At 32.6% G+C, this 25,896-nt stretch overlaps 2 protein-coding genes across 2 annotated transcripts in view; both read right to left on the bottom strand.

The window, feature by feature from the left end:
• Positions 1-17,637, bottom strand: LOC134690214 (uncharacterized). Its single transcript, XM_063550189.1, has 5 exons — positions 17,538-17,637; positions 12,618-12,737; positions 5,356-5,475; positions 5,095-5,214; positions 1-2,032 (listed from the first exon to the last, which is right to left on the bottom strand). The coding sequence occupies exons 1-5, from the start codon at positions 17,632-17,634 to the stop codon at positions 117-119; spliced, it is 2,373 nt and encodes a 790-aa protein (XP_063406259.1). The 5' UTR covers positions 17,635-17,637; the 3' UTR covers positions 1-116.
• Positions 17,638-19,937: 2,300 nt separating this feature from the next.
• Positions 19,938-25,896, bottom strand: part of LOC134690213 (uncharacterized) — a 56,376-nt gene continuing 50,417 nt past the window's right edge. The window contains exons 11-12 of the mRNA XM_063550188.1: positions 20,830-20,992; positions 19,938-20,026 (exon numbers count right to left, since the gene is read on the bottom strand). Of these exons, the coding sequence (XP_063406258.1) occupies positions 19,938-20,026; positions 20,830-20,992 (252 nt within the window). The remainder of the gene's footprint in view (positions 20,027-20,829; positions 20,993-25,896) is intronic.

The following is a 25,896-nucleotide window of genomic DNA, read 5'->3' as shown; positions in this document are numbered from 1 at the left end:
AAAGAAAACATGTTTTAATAAAACAGTTTACAACTCCGGAATAAGTCTATCCTTTAAAAATCATTTGTCCAACTGGATGTACAAATTGTACAATGACCTCATTGAAGAAGTTCTTATCATATTAGTATTAAATTCGGGATCAGAGTCTTTCTTTTTTTGACTGCTTGACGAGCGGCACCCCGGTTCCATAATAAGTGTGAAGCAATACGAAGAATTCTGTAAACCTGATATTGAAGTGTTTTATCTTTCCCGATAAGATATTTTTCTCTTATTATATGTTCCAAATCTTCGATGGCATTGTGACATTGTCTGACATTATTTAGATGATAATGACACAAAAATGTAAGAAAATAACAATAAACTATGGAGGAAACAAAATAATCTCCACTTTCCACCTCCATTTGAAGTTCATCTGGGATGAGCTCGCAGTTTCTATGAAAAGTTATATCATCTACAAGCAATATTTTCCATATTCGAACTATTATTTTCTTTTGAAATGATATCAGTTTGAGCAATCGGTAATGAATATCTGACATTTCCATGAATCTGTAAAGTTTTTCGGAAGTAAATTTCGACAAAGAATACCTAAGGATGAATAACGCTAATTGGTATTGTTTTGACTTATAGAACAACGAAGCTAACATCAGCCAACCAGAAACAGCGTCATGGTGAATATTCTGTAGCAAAGTACAAAGACATGAAGTATACTGTTTGTATTGTAGCTTATTACTTCTAGTAAAAGTCAGTGAAATAGACTGTGCATATTGTGCACACCACCTTGACAGGTAGTATGTATGTAAGTATTTTACTGCGGATTTGTCACAAACAAGTAGCCTGTGTAAATTTCTTTTGTAGGTACAAGTTCGTATGTTAAAATCCATAAAATTTGGCCAATATAAATGTTCAGAATAAAGTGTTTTTTTAACCTCGATTAAATGCAATGTATGTAACGCGATGTCATCCATTACCATTAATTCAGGCCGCCATTCAGTTAGTTGATCTGACAATAAGACGCAACGCCAATCGTAACAACGAAGGGTATATAGTGTATTTAGAAGTTCTCTACGAGCACGGCCCTCTATTCTGTCCTCAAACATGTTGTTCTCCGGAATAAAGTAATGCAAACAAGATGAATACTCCACACAATAAATAAGCCTGCTAAAACATCGCTTAAAACAAGGTATAAGATTGTCAGGTTTCCATATGGATTGAGGTAATTCCTCTGATATCCAGAAAATAATTGTTTTCAGGTGATATGAACAGAGTAAATCTTTACATTCGGCGTTCATTGCTATGACATCTTTCAAAACAATTTTGAGGAGGGCATAACATAATAATTGTGTATGTGTGAAAGTGCTTATCAGCATTTTTTCACCAACAGAAAAAGATATTCGCCATTCTATATCTTCTTTGAATGATCCCTTGACTCCGATTGGTAGAAAAAGTACTCCATGTTTTATGATACTTTGTTTGACATCATTGCTTGGCCATGAATTACTTGACCTTGATATCCATTGTGATGCTTGTGATATCCATGTTTTACAATGTAAGCACATTGAATCGTCAATAAGTCCGAATTTGTCCGATAAACACGGTCCATGAATTATGTGAGTATCTCGATTGACAAATAGATAACGTTTTAATAATGTACTCGATAAATAAAGTTTTCCATTAATTTCTTCATAGCATCTTAAAAATGTTCTACTATAGTTTTCTGCGAGCAAATGCGTAAAACCAGGTTTTACATCTTCTGTATCCATCCTAAAACATGATATATTAGGATCTAGTCGTTTGTTTTCATCTGCATTCACCTCGATTGATTTTGATATAGTTATCACAGTCAAATCACTACCTCTCATCAGAAGCCCTTCTCCAAAACTGCCACTTATAATAGATACAAGATGCTTGCTGCTTATCATATTGTCCCAGATATTATTCATAAGTCTGATTGTTTTAACATGACTTTCAGTTCCAACTATTTTTTCACACAAGTATCGATAAAGTGCTAATGATATGGCAGTAGTGTCTTTGTCTAAAATAAACATGAAATCAATAAAGTGATTTTAAAAGGGAATGACAAACACACAACTAACTTGACATTACACAGAGATGTAGTGGCTGATAATAAAGGAACTTACACATATCACAAAGCAGAAATGACAGAACGTAAAGACAAAACGATAAATCGACAAAACACATTAGATATTAACACTATAAAACAGCTACGGTATTCCATACTAAATGACTTACAAGGTATATAATCACGTAGTCAAAGTGATTTTGGAAACCAAATGAAATTCTATATAACTCAAACCAATGTATTAGTTCATTGAAATAATTCAATATAAGCTCCGTCATGTGCCTAACTGACCAAATTGTAATATTTGACAATGTGCATTAACCGGGAAATAATTATAATATGTTACCTGTGATTAATATATAACACGTAATTTCATTATTTCTGTTTCCTGATCTTCTATGTTAACCACAAAATTCACAATGCGTTGAAGGTTGAAGACTTTGTATGTTTTGATCTGTCGATGTGTGCATCCGGTATTTTTTTATTTCTAAATACTGCGTTATGCTCTGTATTAAACCAAGATATTTATTGGTCAAAACTAAATAAAGTTCCAAATGATTTTGTTCAAATTCTAGCTAGGTCTAGTTTAAAATCAAATTCATTATGTTTTTATCTCGTTAAAAAGCTACTATTGTCGTTTACTGGGAAAAATACTTTTTTAGCACTCTGTAGAAATTTTTAAATAAAGATAAAAAGTATAAAGTATAAATAATGTTATATCGTGTACATTAACCGAGTCATTCGTCTATTGTAATGTATTTTCCTAAATGAAACAAACATTTTCAATTTCGAGATAACTATAAAATCAAAATCTATTCGTTAAATGAAATATACTACTTCGGTAATTTTCAATTTTGAATAATGTTAATAGGGGGCCAATATTTCAAAAGAAGCCAACTGGGTTAACACAGTTTATATTTGGTGGATGCATTAAAAGAGAAATGCACGCAATTCATACTAGTTTGTTTGCGACACACATTAATCAGATGATCAAATTGTGAATAGTGATAATGATTTTGATAAAAACAAGTGTATATATTAGGCCGTGTTCACACCAAACGCCGTGTAGAGTAAACATGTTTACAATTAGTTTAGTGTAGTGTACACTGGTTTCACATTACATTTGTTCACTTCTATACACCTTGTTTAGCTACAAATGTACCTGTACATAAGATTTGTTCCGATTGGTAAACTATATGTCATTTAAATGTTCATTACGTAGAACTGAATTCAAAATTTTGAAAAAAAATTCTAGCGGTAAGGGAACAACCATTTGACTTCAAAAGGGGGGTTGGGGATGGAAATGGAAATATTCCGATCCCCAATTTGATAAAAAAAAGATGGTCATACAGATGATAATTTTTTTTTATTCTGAATCAAGAGTTTCCCCATACATTATAGTGTTAATTATTGAAAAAAAAGTATTTGATCACCAGCATCGAAAAAAAAGGAATAAAAACGTACGCGCGAAAAAAAAATCTGACTCAGATAAAAAAAAATAACCCTCCCCCTTTTTTTAAGTTAAGTGGTTGCTACTTTATGAAAACCATTTTTATAGTTGGCAGTAGTTTGAATATACTAGAGATGTCTCGATAACGCATTAGAAAACGTTAGCTGCAACAGCGTGCTTACAGCCGAAAAAAAGAGGATTGAGATATTAGGCATCACTACATTTTTATCTTTTCTTTTCGTTTCAAATGGTATTTTTTCTCCAAAAAGTATTTGGTAAAGGAATAGGGTAACGTTTTTTTTTAATTTATTTTACGTGTGATAACGGATCTGAGATACTAGACAAACATATCATTTACCTTACATTTTTTTTAGTCATGCATTTATGCGTGAATCGTTTTTTTTAGTAAAGACCAGTGAAGAATATTTCTGTGTACGTCAAGTCAACTTTTTCAAATGAATTAGGCAGCAACTATTTACTTCATTTTTTGTGGAGGGGGGGGGGGGGGGGGAGGCGTGAACTATTGATTTTTTTTCAGAACAAATTTTGGTGACAAGTCGAAATCAATTTTAGCATTATATATAGTGGCAGCTGAGGGTGAAACAAACAAATTTTTTTCAGGGCCAAAAACTGGAAACATTTTTTGTTTCCAAAACAAACTCCATAGCTCACCACCCCACCCCCTTGCCTTTATGTTTTATACTCAACTATATTAGCCCCTCCCCCGAAAATCAATTGGTTGCTGCCTTATGGGTTCGGCAATGATGTTGCTGTGAGTCTTGATTAGGAGTTTATAAAGTACGTTAATTTTATTTAACAAAAAAAATCTGTAAAATTTAGACAACTAATAAATATCAAAAATATCAATTTTACTCAAAAATAATTTCCTCCTTAAATATTTACACGATAAAACTAATGTCCTAAATGCCTAGTTTTGTGTACATTTAACCTACATAAGGCCTACATTGACTATCGACTGTGTGTAGGTAAAACGTGATTTAAACTATATGTAAACATTGAGTTTTATCAATGGGAACGCAATTGTGTTTAGTTTACGTGTGAGTTACACTAACACAACACCGAATTTAGGTCAGTGTGAACACGGCCTTATACGATTAAATGACGACTCGCATATTCAAGATACTATGATATTTGATGTTTATTGTATTACTTCGTTGTCATTTCTCATTCATTTAAACGAGATATAATCTGATAACAGATTTAGATAATATACATAGCACGGTAGATGCTTTAAAGATTAGGCTATTCTTTTCCGTTCTAATCTTGTGATATAGTTGCTCGCCTCCCGTTTTCAAATACACTTTACTGTTCGCCCTAGACTTTTTAACAAAATTGTAGCCCTTTTGTTCGAGCCCTATTTTAGAAAATGTGGGCGACCAACTTTCTAGACTAAGTTAGTTATCTAATTGATTTCTCATGAGACATATTTTCCAGTAGTCTTCTTCGCAGAAACAAAAACTATTCTGTTCATACTTTGCGACTACATGTATATACAGGAATGGAGAGCTTTATGTATTATGATTTATTTTCAAGCATGTTTTACCTGAAGTAGGGGTTTGTTGTCTACAAGAGCTTAGTTCGTGTCTTTGCAATACTTCCAGAGTAGAAAATTCTTCAAAGCATACACCACGCAGACTACTGTTATCCTCGTCAGTTTCGTAGTCTGAAAGTAATAAGTTACTGAACATTTTTGAATTTGCTTTTTTTCATGAGTATGTTATTAGTTTAATATGTTGATAGTATACAGTTATATACTTATATTGAGAGCTTAATGTATTATGATTTATTTTCAAGCATGTTTTACCTGAAGTACCAGTTTGTTGTCTACAAGAGCTTAGTTTGTGTCTTTGCATTTCTTCCAGAGTTGAGAATTCTTCAAAGCATACACCTCGCAGACTACTGTTTTCCTCGTCAGTTTCGTAGTCTGAAAGTAATAAGTTACTGAACATTTTTGAATTTGCATTTTTTTCATGAATATGTTATTAGTTTAATATGTTGATAGTTTACAATTATAAACTTATATGGAGTTAATTGCTTTCAGAACGAAAGGTCATTTATCTGCATAATCAACCCGGACGATAACATTGTTCAATGAAATGTGCTCTAAGGCATAAAATAATGACCCGTGTCAGTCATTATTTTATCCTGAATAAAAAACTATTGTAACTGTTTGTAAACATAGTTTATTCATTTTATTCTACATGAATTGATCTTATCTAAAAATTGAAAGAAAAGTTGCAAGTAACAGTCATTTTGTCACCCGTCTGTTGAACATTCAACCGAACACTACCAACTGGTGCACCAGCAGCTGCTGATGGATTTGCCTTCTTACTTCCATATACTAGTCTAAATCCATACAAGATGTTAGGTGCATATATTTGTTGATCGGCAGAAGTCCTTCCGTAAACTCTTACTGCATTACTACTATGACCTGCAATTAATTTTTTATTGTCGTCCCTTACTACGTTCTCATCAATAACGTCACCTCGTGTTCCATCTCAATACAGTTCCATCCCTTCTATTTCTGACTTATATGTTTCTCGTAAACTATACAATTATGCCACCAAAATATACTAGAACATGTGGGCGTGGTGGTAGGAGTTGATGTAAAGGCAGAGGGAGCAAAGTAGTGAATCCTGATCAAGCAGAGATGTCGGACCGACAAATCCAACGTAAATTACAATCTTATTGCTGGTCCATATAGCTCAAATGACGATATTTAGGAAAACGATAGGAGAGATGACACTGGTGTGTCAATAGATATAGGAAGATGTAGTATGAGTGCCAATGCGACAACTCTCCATCCAAATAATAAATTATAAATAGTTATCAAAGGTACCAGGATTATAATTGAGTACTTATAAAAGTAAACCATTATAGGTCAAGGTACGGCCTTCAACACGGAGCCTTGGCTCACACCGAACAGCAAGCTATAAAGGAACCAAAAATTTACCAGTGTAATACGATTTAAACGGGAAAACCAACAGTCTTATCTATGTAAAACGATAAGCATGGTTGAGCCGTTAGAGCAAATGGATAATTACATACAGACAATTAAAATCTAGGGAGCTTTTATATATATTCCATTTGAAAATAACAATGAGAATGATGGTCGTAGTATGAACGTAGTCAGGTCGAAAGAAGAGCATGATAAGGACGGCAAGGGCGTGCTAGAATCGTGCTATGGTCGTGAACAGCGTGATATAGTCGTAGTTGAAGCGTAGTTTGGTCGCAGTGATAACGTGGTGGTCGTAGTAAGGTCGTAATAACGTCGCTGTGAGATCGTAGCATAGACTCTCCGAATAGAATCACGCTTTCGCTACGCTCTCGCTACGATGGTACAACGATCTTTGCGATCTTATTACGATCTTAGTTCGCTATCACTACGCGTCTACTACGATCTGATTTCGCCACGACCGCACCACGATTGTTTTGAACATGTTCAAAGTTGGCCTCGTTCATCACGATCTTGAAGGCCTCACCACGACCGTGATACGACATTACTGCGATCTACATGATCGTACTATTATCATCAAAGTTTACATTTTTTTCACAGATCATAGTGCGATCGTGGCCTAGTGGAACTGTGGTATTAACGCGTTAAATGAAATCTACCCCTATTTAAAAAGTTATTTATAAATAACGAGCTACTTACAAAAGTGACCTGTACTGTAATACTGTAATACTGTAACAATACATTTATCCTTGTTTTCTGGTTTTTCAAATGCTCGGAGACATTTTGGAACAAATTTGCTGTGCCAAAGACCACCTGCATTGACTTTGAAATATCTCTTTATACAACAGCCAGTTACTTGCGGATAAGAATTATGTCTGAACCGTTGGTGTTTATTGCATCCCCTTCATGCAAAATGCAAACCATACAAATAAAGAAACGTGTCTCGAAGTTGTACGGAATTATCCAAGCCAAAGAAACCCTTATCATGTTATGCCGTTTCTTAATATACCGATATCACACCAGCCTGCGTCCGCGTATTTGCATCAAGACCTGCAGCGTCCCTTTCTTTCGTAACAACATCAAACACTTTTCAAGCACGAAGAAATTCGAGATGCGTGATGTAATTTATACCAATGGAATTCTGACGACGATTATATGCCTATATTGCGGAAAACAGGTCATAAATACAGTTGGACATTTATTTACATACATCTATGTTTTTGCCTATGTGTACTTTATCCTTTGCTAACAATTCAGAGAAATTCTTAAATTATTCGATACCGAACGTAAACGGCGCTCGGCTTGCCATCTATATTTATATTTATCCCATTTATATTTTTTGACTGAGTTTTTGGGGTAATTTCCAAATCATGATCACTTGGTTTTCAATCAAAATGAATTTTAACATCACCTTCTTTTACTTGAGAATACGAACGATATCAGAATGTTTATCAAATTCGCCTGACGTTAATGAACACTTGACACAATTTAACCATTGCAATTTTGTTAAACTTATTTATATTTGCATTTATCATCAATTGAGAAATAACACTCCTAAATCGGTACCGTATGCCTTTTGTCTCTTTCTCAGTTTGTTTGTACTGATCTGATGTTTGTAGATATTTTCAAACAGTTTTCTGATGTTGTACTATTGTGTAATTTAACCAGAATACGTGAAATTGAGATATCAATTCCGCAACTTTCTGTGTATCTTGTCTCAAGTCAGGCTTCTGTAATTCAGTGGTTGTAGCAATGTGATCTTCGTTATCATTTTTATGATAAGCAGTCCTTTGTTCGTTTTTCGATTTGTTTGTTAAACATTAAGTCATACCGTAGACTTCCATAGCTTATTACAAGACATGAGTTTGAGCACTGTTGAAAGCCGTACAGTTACCTGTTTTTGTTCGAATAAGCCAACAATTAAGCACCACCTGTTTTCATTGCACCGATTTTTTTTTCATTTAAAAAAATCTGTTATTTCTCGAAAAAAAGAAAACATTCATGTAGCAATTTTGCAAACATATATCATTTACAAATCATATATTTAAGTTTGGTCACTTATTCAGGTTCTATGCATGTACATTTTGCGTTCATAGAAATAGTACGGGGCGCCGAATGGGGCTCTTGTGGTTTTGTACAAAATTCAATTCTGTCATAACAAAATCATTTTTGTCTTACAAAACTATGTGCTACAGACTTGTTTTGTGAGAACTTCAATTTTGTGATGACAAAATTCATTTGTGTAGACAAAAATCATATTTGTCATGACAAAAGCCAATTTTGTCTAAAAGGTATGCAAATAGAAACAGTTTATATTTGCATACAAAATTGACTTTTGTTACCTGATATGGAAATTAAATCACAAAAGTCAATTGTGTGAGGTAAGATTCAATTTTGTGAGACAAAATTAACTTTTGTGAGACAAAATTCAATTTTGAAAGATAAAATTCAATTTTGTGAGACAAAATTCAAATTTGTAAATTTTGTTGAGACAAAAATCAATTTTGTTAATTTTGTTGCGGCAAAAGTCAATTTTGTTAATTTTGTTGAGACAAAAGTCAATTTTGTCAATTTTGTTGAGACAAAAATCTATTTGTCAATTTTGTTGAGACAAAAGTCAATTTTGCTAATTTTGTTGAGACAAAAGTCAATTTTGTTGAGACAAAGGTCAATTTTGTCAATTTTGTTGAGACAAAAGTCAATTTTGTGACGACAAAATTCATTTTTGTGACGACAAAATTCATTTTTGTGACGACAAAATTCATTTTTGTGACGACAAAATTGACTCCCGGAGACAAAATTTATTTTCGTGAGACAAAAATCAATTTTGTTGAGACAAAATCCAATTTTGTCAATTTTGTTGAGACACAATTCAATTTTGTCAATTTTTGATGAGACAAAATTCAATTTTGTCAATTTTGTTGAGACAAAATTCAATTTTGTCAATTTTGTTGAGACAAAATTCAATTTTGTTAATTTTGTTGAGACAAAAGTCGATTTTGTTGAGACAATATTCAATTTTGTCTCACATTGGTCAATTTTGTCTCACAAAAGTCAATTTTGTCTCACAAAAGTCAATTTTGTCAATTTTGTCTCACAAAAGTCAATTTTGTGTAACAAAAGTCGATTTTGTATGCAAATTAGTTTACAGAAACCAAACTAAACTACTTTGAATACAAAATTCACTTTTGTCGCCCAATTTTCAAATTATGTAACAAAAGTCAAGTCTGTGTAATAAAAATGACTTTTGTCCGCTGATAGATAATTTTAAAAAGTCAATTTTGTTGAGACAAAGGTCAATTTTGTCAATTTTGTTGAGACAAAAGTCAATTTTGTGACGACAAAATTCATTTTTGTGACGACAAAATTGACTCCCGGAGACAAAATTTACTTTCGTGAGACAAAAATCAATTTTGTTGAGACAAAATCCAATTTTGTCAATTTTGTTGAGACACAATTCAATTTTGTCAATTTTGTTGAGACAAAATTCAATTTTGTTAATTTTGTTGAGACAATTTTCAATTTTGTCTCACATTGGTCAATTTTGTCTCACAAAAGTCAATTTTGTCTCACAAAAGTCAATTTTGTCTCACAAAAGTCAATTTTGTCAATTTTGTTGAGACAAAAGTCAATTTTGTCAATTTTGTCTCACAAAAGTCAATTTTGTGTAACAAAAGTCGATTTTGTATGCAAATTAGTCTACAGAAACCAAACTAAACTACTTTGAATACAAAATTCACTTTTGTCGCCCAATTTTCAAATTATGTAACAAAAGTCAAGTCTGTGTAACAAAAATGAATTTTGTCATGACAAAAGTGACTTTTGTCCGCTGATAGATAATTTTGTATGACAAAATTTTAAATTAGTAGTATGATACAAATTTTGTTAAACTGAACTCATTTTTGTTGAACAAAAGTCACTTTTGTCCGTACAAAATTGAATGTTGAGTACAAAACCACAAGAGTCCCATTCGGCGCCCCGTAAATAGTGCATATAACACAAATCAGAAACAGAATTTAAATTTCACTGTGAATTTTATTTTTTTTACAAACATTAATCTCCCCAATTTCATTTAAATTCTTTACAAATAATATTTGATATGTTCGGCAAATTTGATATCAATATTTGAGTCAACAGGATGTGTAACCACCATTCCAACGGTACAGTTCCATAACACGGCATCTCATACTCTGTACAAGCCTTCTGAGGTTTAGTTGCGGAATTATTCCATTCACAAACAATTGCAACTCTAACATTTTGAAGTGGTGGATCTCTGCAATTGAGATTTCTGTCAATGGCATTCAAGTATTGGAAGGCCAAGATATAGTGTCAATGGCTTCTTGGTCTTTGTACTCGGTTACAACCATTGTCCTGTGTGGTCTAGCGTTGTCGTCTATGTACAAGGGTCTTGACGCAAGTTGGTGATTGTCAAAAAGTTTTAAGGCTCTGGTTTGAAATCTGTAGCAGTTGGAGTAACATAAAACTAAGAAGATTAGACAATTTACATATATTGCCCAATTGGTCTAGTTATGATTCTGTTTATAGTTACTGACTGAATGGTGCAATGTTTCTAGGCACCAAATCCCTATTTTGTCTTTCCGGCCATTTTACCTTGCAGAATATATACTCAGCTTACAACGGTATGAGAAGAATGCAGTCGTTGGGAAAATGTTGTTTTGGTCATACACAGTTTTTTATCTGCCAAACTCTATATATCTATATATACTTGAATAAGATTGGTCAATAAGAATGTATACCTTTAATTTATACTTCGATAAACAATAATTTAGAAGCTTCTTTTGTAACCTTCACTGTGCAAAACACAAGCATGCAGGGATGCAAGGATTTTCACTAAATTGAGATTAATAAAAAAATACATAACAGTAAGTTTTTATACAAATACATAATATATAGAAAAAAGGAATAATGCATTCAAACTAAAAAAATGTATATATGATTCTGTACAAATCATACCATAATTCTATTGAAACATTTCAAGATTAGCTCCATCATGTGCATAGTCGATAACATTGTAATATTTGACAACGTGCATGTAACAGGGAAATAATTCTATTATGTTACCTTCGATTTATACATAACACGTAATTTCAGTAGTTCTGTTTCCTGAACTATTTATGTTAACCGCAATGTATTGAAGGTTATAATCGACCATTAAATACATTCGACGTAAATATCAAAATAAGTTTAAGTTCAAATCAATACTCGAAGTCTTTATCTCGTAAAAAGCAACTATTGTCGTCTATGGGATTAATAGCATTTTTAGCCGTCTGTAGAAATTATTAAATAACGATACACATTTCAAATAGGGTTGTAACATGTACATTAACCAAGTCATTCTTTTGTTGTGATGTTATTTTTCTAAAATGAAACAAACATTTTCAATTTCAAGATTACGGTAAAAATTAAATACTATTCTTTAAACGAAATATACTTCATTTTTTAATAATGTTAATTTGGTCAATATTAGAAAAGAATCCAACTGATCTAACACACCTTATATTTCGTAGATGCTTTTAAGAGAAATACACGCAATCACTACTAGGTTGTTTGTGACATATTTTGTAAATCAAACTGCTGAAAGCGATAATAATTTCACTTCACACGGGTCTATATTTTATACGGTCGAATGACGACTCGCATATAAAAGATAATATGATACTTGGTGTTCATTGCATCACTTTTTTGCCATTACGCAATCAGTTCAACGAGATATTATTTATGGCTGACACATTTATATACTATACATAGCAAGTTCGAAGTTATCAGGATTTGGCTATTCTTTTCCGTTCCATTCTTGTGATACGGTTGCTCGCGTTTTCAAAGACATTTTGTTGTTCACCCTAGGCTTTCAAATAGATTTGGAACTCTTTTGTTCCACCTATATTCTAGAAAATGCATCGGACGACCAACTTTCTAGACACAGTGAGTTATACAATTAATTCATCATGAGACATCTTTGCTTAAGTCTCCTTTGCAGAATCCCCCCTCTCCCCCCAAAAAAAACTATTATATTTATACTTTGCACCTACATGTATACACAGAGTTGGAGCATTTTATGTATTATGATTTATTTTCAAGGCATGTTTTACCTGATGTACCAGTTTGTTGTCTACAAAAGCTTAGTTTGTGTCTTTGCAATGCTTCCAGTGTAGAGAATTCCTTAAAACATCCACGACACACACACACGTTATCCTCGTCAGTTTCGTAGTCTGAAAGTAATAAGTTACTGTACATTGTTGAATTTGTTTAAACAAAAATAATATCTTATTTGTTTAACATGATGTTTGTATACACTTATTGACTGGATATAAAGATAACTACCCGAATTTGAAAATAGGAGCATCTATATGAAGTTTACTATAGTGAACTGCCTCTCCCTCGATCTTGATATCTTTATCATGAACGGAAAGCTTAACACTAAAATTTATGATAAAAGAGATGATTGTTCTTTTCCTATCGTTAATTATCCATTTTTGGATGGTGACGTTTCCTTTTCACCATTTTGCGGCGTTTATATATCTCAATTTGTACGATTCGCTCGTGTAAGTATCAATGTTTTAGATTTTAACGAGATCAATTTATGTATTACTGAAAAATTACTACACCAGGGTTTTTGATATCACAAACTCGTCAAAATATTTACTAAATTTTATCTTGGTACAAGGGCATCATTCGTAAATGTAGCTCAACATGCATTCTTCTTATACGTTCAAGTATTTGACACCCAATCTTTTATGGTGATATTCTTTATAAAGCACAAAAATGTCAGTATTCACCTCAGTAGCTACAAAAACCTTTAAATAGACTCAGTAAGAAGAGATATAGTTACGATACTTATGTTAGGTCATTAAAGATTGCATATTTTGGCTTTAATATTGATTCACTGATAGGGTCTTTGCATCGGAACTAAACACATGTATTAAAAAACCAGTTGTTGGCATGACAAGCGCCACTGTGGTATGTTCTTCTCATATATGTTATGATGGTATGATACTATATGTAAAACCCTAACGGGAGGGTTTGTACCACATATTAATATGGTGAATACATATTCTTTCAACCAGTTTAATTGAAGTCTGAAGGTGGCATGTCAGTTAACTGCTATTAGTTTGTTGTTATTTATGTTTTATTGTCATTATGTTCATTTGCCTTTTTATACGCCCGGGACGGGACGTATTATGGTATACCGTTTTCCGTCCGTCCGTCCGTCCGCCCGTCCGTCCGTCAGTCCGTCCGTCCGTCCGTCTGTCTGTCCGTCCGCCCGTCCGTCCGTCAGTCCGTCCGTCCGTCTGTCTGTCCTTCCGTCGTCCACACTTCGAACAATAACTCAGAAACACCTTCACTTATTTCCATGAAACTTAAGTGAATTGTTATATCTATTGACGTAAGCTCTCGTTCGTTTTTTTTGGTTATTTCAGATTTTAAGTTTTGGATTTATGGGGCTTTATTTATAAATAAAGGGGGATTTTTAACACTTCGGACATTTACTCAAAAAAGCTTTCACCAATGTCCATGAAACTTTGGTGAATTGTTTATTTCTATTGATGTAAGCTCCCTTTCAATTTTTACAAATTTCAAATTTTGAGTTTTGGATTTATAGGGCTTTATTCATAAAACAGGGGGGATTTTCAACACTTCGGACAACACTCAAAAAGGCTTTCACCAATGTCCATGAAACTTTGGTGAATTGTTTATATCTATTGATGTAAGCTCCCTTTCGTTTTTTTTTAATTTCAGATTTTAAGTTTTGGATTTATGGGGCTTTATTCATAAATAAAGGGGGATTTTTAACACTTCGTACAATTACTCAAAAAGGCTTTCACCAATGTCCATGAAACTTTGGTGAATTGTTTATTTTTATTGATGTAAGCTCCCTTTCAATTTTTACAAATTTCAAATTTTAAGTTTTGGATTTATGGGGCTTTATTCATAAATAAAGGGGGATTTTTAACACTTCGGACATTTACTCAAAAAAGCTTTCACCAATGTCCATGAAACTTTGGTGAATTGTTTATTTCTATTGATGTAAGCTCCCTTTCAATTTTTACAAATTTCAAATTTTGAGTTTTGGATTTATAGGGCTTTATTCATAAAACAGGGGGGATTTTCAACACTTCGGACAATACTCAAAAAGGCTTTCACCAATGTCCATGAAACTTTGGTGAATTGTTTATATCTATTGATGTAAGCTCCCTTTCGTTTTTTTTTAATTTCAGATTTTAAGTTTTGGATTTATGGGGCTTTATTCATAAATAAAGGGGGATTTTTAACACTTCGTACAATTACTCAAAAAGGCTTTCACCAATGTCCATGAAACTTTGGTGAATTGTTTATTTTTATTGATGTAAGCTCCCTTTCAATTTTTACAAATTTCAAATTTTAAGTTTTGGATTTATGGGGCTTTATTCATAAAAAAGAGGGATTTTTAACACTTTGGACAATAACTCAAAAGGCTTTCACCAATGTCCATGAAACTTTGGTGAATTGTTTATATCTATTGATGTAAGCTCCATTTCGATTTTTATGATTTCAGATTTTAAGTTTTGGATTTATGGGGCTTTATTCATAAAAAAGGGGGATTTTGAACACTTTGGACAATTACTCAAAAAGGCTTTCACCAATGTCCATGAAACTTTGGTGAATTGTTTATATCTATTGATGTAAGCTCCATTTCAATTTTTATAATTTTTTTGTTTTTCTTCCAACATTATTTTGACATGCCCGCCTCTTGTTTCTGTTGAAGTTATTAAGACCAAATATGGACCATCGCTAGACCTCACCAAGATGTATTATCAAGTGACCCTGTTAAGGATTTCATCATCCCCTTTAGGAGTTATCTCCCTTTTATTGATTTTTTTCAACATGCCCCCCCCCCCCTCGTTGGTTTTAAAGATGTCAAGACCTTAATTGGACATAATGTAGATCTCATCATGATGTATTACCATGTGAGGCTGAATAGGATTTCGAGAACCAGAAGTCGTAGAGACTTGGGACCTTCACCAATAATCTTTAATTCATGTGACCTTTAATATGCAGTCAAGGTCAGAGGTCACTGAGTGCAAAAAAAAATTACGCTGCAATTTGAAGCTTACATATTAGGAAAACGATAAGACTTTGCTGCATACATACAGCGTATAAAATGTTCCTCTCGACGAGCTCTACATTTTATATGATAAGTCCAAAAATGTCCGACTGTCTGTTAAAAAGTAATAACGGGATGATTCTTAAAAGTATAGTATTTTGTGTTTATCTTGTTAAAAGTAACAGATATCAACCTACTTTAAACAGCAAAAATGATCAGTAATTCAAGACCTCCACAGTATACTATGACCTTGACCTTGTGATATTTGAAAGGTCAAGTGGTCCTGAGTTGAATGGTGGTAGTTCCATGTCTCCACGACTTCCGGTTCTTAAGTTTGGTATTGCATCATATATTTGATGATTAATTGTGACCTTGGTGAACTTTGAAATAGTCCCAAATCTTTTTCCATAATGTTGTCCTTTAACTGTAGATCATTTACCCTTTAACAGATTTGAGATATCTATTGTCGTTTTCGAGATAATGCAGTTTGAAATTTTGCGAGCGGCGGCATGTATTTCTGAATCAACAACAGCTTACCATTTAAAATGTTAAAGAAATTGAAGAGGTTAACATAGTTATATGTTTAAACAAATATCAAAAACATTCCATTTAATAAAACACCAAAAAATCATTTTGATATTTTCATGTTTTGCGTTGACTTTGTAAGTTTCCTAACTTCTATTTATATCATTGGTATTGCATCATTTTTGGCACTTTGTCAAATGGGGTCATCTGATACATCAAATTGAAGGTCTCAATAAACTCTACTTAAAAATGAAAATTTTAAACCTCTTTTTCATCCCAGGTGGAAGGGTGGAGTCATTTAGTGCAAAAATTCAAATTTCTCAGATGGCAAGGTTGTCGCATATCAAATGAAAGAACATAAAGCGTATATTTCAAATTTCAAATTGACGTCCCCCAAAAAATGGTTGGATGGGGTCATTGAGTGCAACAAATAAATTTTCTTTTACGATAGAGTTGTTGTATATCAAATGAAAATTCATGATGTGTACTTTTGAAATATCAAATTCCCAACCTCCAAAAATAGGTTGGATGGGGTTATTAAGTGCAAAACTGAAACTTTTTAGAACATAGCGTTGTCGCATATCAAATGAAAGGTCATCTACCCTGTGTCACATATATCATTCTTCCGATCTCAAATATGTAGGCGGATGAGGTCATTAAGTGTAAAAAGCGAAAAGTTTCAGAAGGTATACTTGTCGTATATCAAACGAAAGGTCGTCCAAAGAACATTACGAAAACATCACTTTTACAGGAAAGACCTTTAAATAGTTTTACAAACAATTGAGATACTAGTTGTAAAGTAGTTTGCAATATTGCATGCACTTTTCATCTTTGTAAGAGACGTTTACGGGTCATAACCTTTACCAGTTTACCGAATGATTCAAATTTAAAAACAGGTGTATATAAAAGTGTGGAATGTGGAGATTTCGCTTAACAACATTTTTTTTCATTGGAGAAACAGATTCTTGCATAGTAGCTCGTGGATTTTCTGTTATCTTGCCAAGATCGGACTCTAAAATTGAAAATTAAACCGTCGCAGACATGTTTTCCCACGTTACTTGCGTTTTTGATCGATGACCGGACTAGTTTTGTATAATTACCTGAAAATTATCAAGTGCAAAAAAACATTCTTTATCGCTTAAAAATATTAATGAAAAAAATCTTTAAGGAAAATTCATGTAGATAAATGATGTGAAATGTTATGTCGTTACAAATATATTATCAATATTAAATCAAGGATACCAATAATTTGTGTTAACGTTAACGTTGCAGAAGAATATCTCAAGAAGAATTTCTAAAATTCAAAATATGAATGCCTTCTCAAATCTTCTTACTCAAATCCAATCTACTAAAAAGTTTTTAAATGCAAGTATGTTGTACAATATATCAGTATAAAACATACCTAAATCCATTTTGTATATTGCATCCTGCTCAGCCGTTTTATCTGAAATATTTGTAAGGGTTGATTCCATTGGATCTAAAATCAAATATATTAACATTGATAAATTCTACCAAATGTATAATAATAATTTAATCTTTTTATCTCATGATTAAATGGACAAATCGGTAAACTTATGGTGATTGATGTTCTCAAGTGGTCAGAGGACACAGTTATCGTCCTTTGGTTTTCGGTGTCTACGAATATAGTCCCTACTGTTAACAGTGTATATGTTCCGGACCATATGAGTATTTGGACCATACGCGTATGGTCATGACCATATGCGTATACTCATATGGTCCGACCATACGCGTATGGTCCGACCGTACGCGTATGGTCGGACCATATGAGTATTATACTCTTTTGGTTATTAACGAGCCGGACCATATGAGTATTTGTACCATATAGGTATTTTTTTTCAAAAATACAATAGAAATAAAACAATAAACTTTATCTTAAAAACAAATGTGTTTACAAAAAAGAAAGTATTAGTTTTACATTTCAAAAGCTACATAAACATTAAATATTGATGCCACAGTCAGTTGATCTTAGTTTTCATCGCTAATTGTATTCGTCTATACTTTTGTATATTTCGAATGACCTTCACACGGTACCATACATGTAGCTTTTCTGCGATTGCTTGTTTTAGATCGAAAATGTGCAACTCTAGATCCCCAATATCGTAAAATGAATAGTAAAGATCAAATCAAATAAAGACAGTGGCTATTTCATAGCTCTTAAATGCTATTTTACCGGTCTTATAATTAAGATTAGAATAGAAATATAGAAATAAAGAATAGAAAAAAATAAAGAAACATACACTTTTAATATTTTACTTATCAAAACTGTCTTAAAAAATATCATGATCTTTAAATAAATATCATGATCCTTGCCGGTGATGTAACCTACTTTAAACAATAAAATTCCTTTAACAATATGTTTATTTGATTTTGACATCTTCTTATAATTGTACTTACAAATAGTAAGTATTATTAACTGTGTGAAACTGTTTTTTTTTTTTTAATAAGTTGTTTTAATATATAATAAAATTACATTTTAATGACGTAACAACCAGAAGGGTCACACCAAATGAAGAGTTTAAAAGTATACGTGTTGATTACCCCGACCATACGCGTACGGTCCGACCATACGCGTATGGTCGGACCATATGAGTATATACCCATATGGTCATGACCATACGCGTATGGTCCAGATACTCATATGGTCCGGAACATATATCTTGCATATTTTTTTTATACAATTTCCCAAATTCCTTTCTTTATATTTAATGCATGAAATGTTAAGTATGGGGATGAAAATACATGTTGAAAAAAATTGGATGCTGAATCTTGATGTTAAGTAGTGATTTGGTCAAAAAAAAAATGTCACAGAAAGAAATTAAACAACTCTGAAATGACATATATTGATAACTACTATACAAAATGAAAACAACACTATGAAAACCTCCCGTGTTCAAATTGAATATGTGGACACATTCACACCGACACACCTAGAATTGAATCTACAGCATAAAACCATCTCGTATTTTTTGTAAAGTTGTACCGAATATTTATTTTTGAGAAAAAAAAGACTTGTCAAACAAAAGTTGTCTTATCAATCTTTTGCGGTGACACCAATGGCGTTCTTCAAAGTCTGAAAACCAGCAGCGTGCTCTAGGATATCGTATGAGCTAGACATGTTTACTTCATACACAGATGAAATAGGTAAATTGCTGTTAAGATAATGAAAATTCATAATTTCAAAATTGAAATCGTCACTTTGGCATAGTGTATGGTAGTGAGATGATCTTTGCGTGGTCATACTATCTGAGATCTGTGATTTTTGAATGCCCCCCGTAATATTTTCAACCTCTTATCTTAATGAAATTTCAATTTCATGGAAACAAATACAAGACCCATATTGAGATTATTGTGCATTGTCATAGCGTCATATTGTTATGTTGTCATTGCTAACATATAATACGTAGGTAAAACGAAACGTATTATCCAACTTTTCCGTATATTCAATACAGCAACATTTATTTAAATCTTTCGTTTTCGATAATGATGCACTATCGGATAAAAGAGCGCCACAGCAATAATCTACTTGTACATAATTAACTCGAAACCCTTTAAACTGTAACAAATGACGCTTTTGGAGACCTAATAGTTACCTATTGTCAGTAGTTGTTATCATAATAAATTGTTTAAACTTTATTGTTGCTCTAGATATTTGAAAAGAACTAATTTTAAATATCAATTCGAAAGTTCATACGGTAAATGCTTAGTTAAACGAGCTTAGTAATACACTCTAGTCGGAAATGCAAAGTACCCACATTCGTGGTTAGGAATATTAACTTTTATGTCACCTACTTTCAGGTCTAAATGTTTCCGATGCCTCATCCAAATAAAACGTTGTTCCCTTAGCTTGTGTCTTTATTTGCAGCACTTTACCTGGGACATATTGGAAATACGCAAAAATTAACAAGATCAGAATTTACAGTTGATTTACTACTACTCGCTAGTAAAAAACCCATATCTAGTATTCCTGTGCAGCAAGTCTTTTGAACAATATTCAAATTTATCGTTAATGTTGCTTTTTGAAGCGATATTGGGAACTTAAATACCTAAATATTCCATTTCGAACATAACATAACTATCAAGATGAAAACATGTTCTCACTAAAAGAATTCTTTGTTCAGTCTAATTCAAAATATAAAAACATTTAAAGTGGTTTTTATTGGACAATTGTGTTTCGTAAATTATGCATATCGGTGTTTGCACACATATAGGAATTACATGCTTATTTAAAAAAAACATAGAAAAAAGAAGACTCAATATAAGGTTAATAAAAAATGAACTCACGTTGATATGAACGTCTTGTATCTTACATTGGACAGCTAACAACTATGGTAAATCTGGTACTAGCTTTGCTCATTTTCGAAGGCCCTACGGTACCCTAAATATATCAAGTATCTCACCATTTGATTTCTTGTAAAGCGTTGCCTTATTGATTATCACACCACATCGTCTTTTTCAACGTAAAAAAATATGTGTCACATAGCTAGGGGAGAGCAATTGAATTATCATAAGCGTTTTTACCAGTTGATATTCATATCTGCTGACAAATCTGATGAGTTTCATCAACAAATGCATATTTTCAAAAACATGTAACTTATCAGTTGTCAAGTAAATACACAACTTAACCAAAGCAGGGAAACAATGATTAAACATGTACATGTATTCCAAACACATACTTTGAATTTCTTTTGAGGATCTTGGCACATACACAGGTTTGCGTTGCAGATTGATTGTTGTTATAATATTTTCGTATTGTTCTTTGACGTCTCCTGTTGTACAAATATATTCTTTTTTATAGCTGACTTCCACACAGTTTTTATAAAGTTCTTCTTTAACATCCTAAAACCGAACAGTATTAGATGAAGATGCATGATTAATACGATGTATCATGTTTTACGATCACCACCACTAAATAAACGAAGTATTCCTTATCAGGATTTTAAATAATCATGCTATATACTCATATCATAGTTTTCCTTGAATGTCGTTCTACACAAACAGTTGCCGTTCTTTTTATATGGATTGTACAAAGTCATTACGCGGGAAAAAATAATCAGAGCACATATTGTTTTGTTTATTTAAGACCCAAACCTCGAAAATAATGTAGTATGGTGGCCACTATAATATTTTATCATAAACAAATCTGCATAGAGCCATTCGTCGAACATGCTATTTTGGTTCACCTGTACCAACGGAATCTACGAAAATTAACATCCAACGAATTACAACAAATCCACAATACACAGACGAGTCCAGGATAAAAAAAAAATCCTCAAAAGTGGCAAAGTTTGTCTAAGAAATGACGGCAATAAGGAATAACTTTATTGGTTATCATTCACAGCAGCTTGCTCAATAAAATTTTCAGGAAAAGGTAATTGTAGCAACAAATGTTCAGGATGTTCTATTTCATCCACCACATCAAGATGTTTCAAGTTTAGGATCATGTTCACATTAAGAGACACTAGAATCATTGTGCATGTGCCTGATGGAAAGAATCACGGACTGAAATGATTCGAGCAGTAGTTACTGGTGATGCTGTCTCACTGATTCGCTATTCCGTGACAAAGGGGTATACAAACTTGTGTTTTGGAGGTCAACAAAATCTTTGGATAGATATCAATCCATGACATTTCAAATGCAATATGCAATGAGTGATTACATACACTTATAATGTTCCATATTTTGTTCCATGCCTTTATCGGTTGTGATACAGTTTTTTGTTTGTATGAAAAGGAAAAAAAGCAGATGATTGTTTAGGCTACATAAATTAGAGTAACTGTTAGATTGAACTATTTAGATGGGGTTAACGAAGAAAGAAAAAAAATTGCGCAATTCCTTGCAGATCAGACAGATAAGAATAATGGCTCTAGCAACTTTTAAGATTATAAACAATATGGCTACTATATGTGCTAACAAAGTTTGGTGAGTATAAATAAAAATAAGTATTCTTTCAGGTAGAACCATATTCTGGAAATTCCACAACTCGTTATCAGGAAAAAGTACGTCAAATTTGCTCCTGCTACTTTATGGAAAAGCCTTCCAAACCATTTCAGGACTAAAAATAGTTTTTTTCACATTTAAAAAAAGAATCTTGTTCACTCCTGGAACGGTTTGGAATGTCGCTATTCTGCTTGCAGATAACTCTTGAGCTGTTTATTATTCATTTTGCATTTTGGTTACTCTGGTCTAGGATGTTTTACTTTATTTTAAATTTGATGCTTATTTTTATTGCTTGCCATGTACATGATGTATATAAACTCATCATAGATATCAGGACTAAATTTGAGATTCAACTTTTTATTACAAGTTGTTTTATATGTCAACTTAGAATGTTTTTAATGTTTTATATATATATATATATATATAAACGAGTCTAAATTGAAAACTACGTTCAAACCTATGATTGCGTTGGATAAAAACCGCAATTTTTATACGTGTGCATGTCAAACAAATTTCGTTGTAGAAGGGTCTAAAAACAGCACAAACAACATTTTCCAAAAGACCAAAAAGGTGAAAAAGTATATTTAAACAAAACGCATTTGACTAACAGGTCGAACAACTGATGTTCTTTAACCCTGCTGACTGCCATTGGCGATTGCCAAATAAAATTGATCACAGGTTGTAACAAAATGGATCTTATTATAAATTTAATACGTCACAGAAAGAAAAAAAATTGTTAACTTGTGGACAGGATGTTGTGCCACAAACATTCGGTGTCAATATTTCTTTAGTACACCATATCCGGATTTCGACAATAAATGTCTCTTCAGTGATGTTAGGGATCGAAACGGTATTTGGAAGGCCATTTAAAAAGCACCCTCATTTTTAGAGAAAGTACCCTCATTTTTAGATTAACTCTTGAATTTTAAGAGTCAATATATAGGATGAACGGATCATATAAACCGGAGGGAAAATATGATACATGCCCAAACAAAAATATATAAACGAGTCTAAATTGAAAACTACGTTCAAACCTATGATTGCGTTGGATAAAAACCGCAATTTTTATACGTGTGCATGTCAAACAAATTTCGTTGTAGAAGGGTCTAAAAACAGCACAAACAACATTTTCCAAAAGACCAAAAAGGTGAAAAAGTATATTTAAACAAAACGCATTTGACTAACAGGTCGAACAACTGATGTTCTTTAACCCTGCTGACTGCCATTGGCGATTGCCAAATAAAATTGATCACAGGTTGTAACAAAATGGATCTTATTATAAATTTAATACGTCACAGAAAGAAAAAAAATTGTTAACTTGTGGACAGGATGTTGTGCCACAAACATTCGGTGTCAATATTTCTTTAGTACACCATATCCGGATTTCGACAATAAATGTCTCTTCAGTGATGTTAGGGATCGAAACGGTATTTGGAAGGCCATTTAAAAAGCACCCTCATTTTTAGAGAAAGTACCCTCATTTTTAGATTAACTCTTGAATTTTAAGAGTCAATATATAGGATGAACGGATCATATAAACCGGAGGGAAAATATGATACATGCCCAAACAAAAATATATAAACGAGTCTAAATTGAAAACTACGTTCAAACCTATGATTGCGTTGGATAAAAACATATATATTTAAGTTTCATATTCGGTCAAAAGCTCCTTAGAGCTTGTGTCGAATATTTTAACTTATTCCGAATCAAAATAAAGTTTTCTTATCTTATCTTATCTTATCTTATCAAAGGGAAGGCTAATTGAGGTCATTTCCACATCTTGGTCCAGTCTTTTCCAGCGTGTAAAACGTGCAATGTACTAAGGCAGATGTCTAGGGACGAGCTTAAAATTGGCTCTTATACTGCTTAGTCCAGGCGCTAATGGATGGCGGAGGGACAAAGAGGATCCATGGACACTTTTTTGAAAAACTCTTTCTTATGAGGCCTCATCATCTTGTCAGGAGCTTGTCGCGGTCATTGTTTTCGTTGAAAAATCAGGTATCCCGTGCACTGCTTTGTATGCTTGTGGTGTTGAATGTAAATAAACATGTATTGGCCAAATAGTAATAATTTTAAAAATGTGTTAGTACTTCAGTGACTTTATTTTGCTTTAATCAAACTATCCAAAAACTTTACATCGAGAATATGGATTGAGGACTCATCCTTCATACTTACGCTATATTGTTTTTTTACCGGAAGTGTTATTTTCTTTTTTTAAGTTTTTTAAGTGTTTTACAACAAAATAAAAGTAATCTTATCTTATCAAAGGCTAATTGAGGTTATTCCCATAAATTGGTCTAGTCTGTTCCAGCGTGTGAAACGTGCAATGTACTCAAGCAGATGTCTAGGGATGTCTAGGGACGAGCTTTGAATGGGCTCTTATACTGCTAAGTCCGGGCGCTAAAGTATTTTACAACAAAATAAAGAATAAGTGGTTTTCAGGATAACTTAAAGCCAAAAATGTAATGACCATCACAAAAAAAAGCATTTTTTTAAACATTTTAAATAAAGTTAAATGAAGGAGTTAAACAAGATATTTCTATGTGCGCGTTATTTTATATTACCGGAGGTAGGATTGTTAAAAACATATGTACTATAAATTGTATCCATATGAAGTACCATCGAAAGGTTTCTGTACAATATTTTAATAGAACAATACGCTACAACACATTTCACTTATCCTCCCTAACAAATAAGCGTATTTTATTACAATGTCCGCCATGTTGGATTTTACCGGAACTAGATTTTTTGAAGAAATCTAATATACATAATATATCAAAAATTAGTATATAACAAAGCTATGTATCAAATAATATTAGGCAGACATCAAATACCTCCCTATCTGATATAAAAGAGGAATATTTGAGGACGCTTTATGCCAAATGGCATGCTTGTAGCAGGATGTGCACAATTTGTTTCGATCTTTAAATGCACTTTCAAGCTTTTGTCTCTTTGATATAATCCTCATTTCCTTTCTAAATTCTAACTAAATGCCCTTCAAGTTTTATTACTTGTATCAAATTTCATCAAATTGTTCTTTATTTCTTACAATATATTTCATCTTTTTTTTACTAAAATGATCTATGCATAAAAATGGACATTAAAACAATCTTATTCTTTTTACAATTATCGCATGCGTGCTAGTATTTATGCATAGTATGAACAACTTGAAGATACCAGTATAATAAATGACTTCAAACAAGTTTTAGATTGCCTATAGGAACTCATTTTTTGTAAAGAAAAATACATGACGCATTCCTTCTTGTATCTTTAGTTAACGTTATTGTAATTTCAGCTGGTGAATGGGATGCTATTTTGTAGCATTTGGTTCAAAAAAGAGGCATACGTATAATTTTATAAAGATATGGGAGGTGTTCGATTTCCATGTCCAAAAGGAGACATTCTCATGTACCTGGTATATTGTCTTACCCGTTAAGACGTCACACCAATTAAACTATTGGTAATATCAAACACAGTATCTTCAATTTTAAAATAAAATGTAAGCTTCTGCTTCGTTCAACATTTTGTTTACCATATCTTAAGCCAATGATACACATTAAAGATGACATGAAGGTGTCTTATATTTTCCTGGACATTGATCTAACATAATAACATTTGCTTGTGTTCAAAGTAGATTAAAAATTAAGAATGAGTAAAAAGTGTATTAAAATCATGTCTTTTAAAAGTAGAAAAAACAAACTCTTTTGAAAATTCAAAACAGAAAGTACTTTATTAAATTGGCAAAAATAAAGATCAAATACGTGACATTGATACAATGGATAAGCGTTGATTCTTGAAAAAGA

This window comes from Mytilus trossulus, chromosome 11, assembly GCF_036588685.1.
Source record: "Mytilus trossulus isolate FHL-02 chromosome 11, PNRI_Mtr1.1.1.hap1, whole genome shotgun sequence".
NCBI lineage: Eukaryota > Metazoa > Mollusca > Bivalvia > Mytilida > Mytilidae > Mytilus > Mytilus trossulus.
Note: the sequence above shows the minus strand (reverse complement) of the source record. Positions and strands in the feature narration are given on the sequence as shown.

Coding starts and splice junctions, on each gene's coding strand:
- LOC134690214 (XM_063550189.1), bottom strand. CDS start 17,634: ATGTTAATATATTTGATTTTAGATCCAATGGAATCAACCCTTACAAAT. Junction 5,476..12,617: donor ACAACAAACTGGTACATCAG/GTAAAACATGCC, acceptor TATTACTTTCAG/ACTACGAAACTGACGAGGAA. Junction 2,033..5,094: donor ACAACAAACCCCTACTTCAG/GTAAAACATGCT, acceptor TGTTTATTTTAG/ACAAAGACACTACTGCCATA.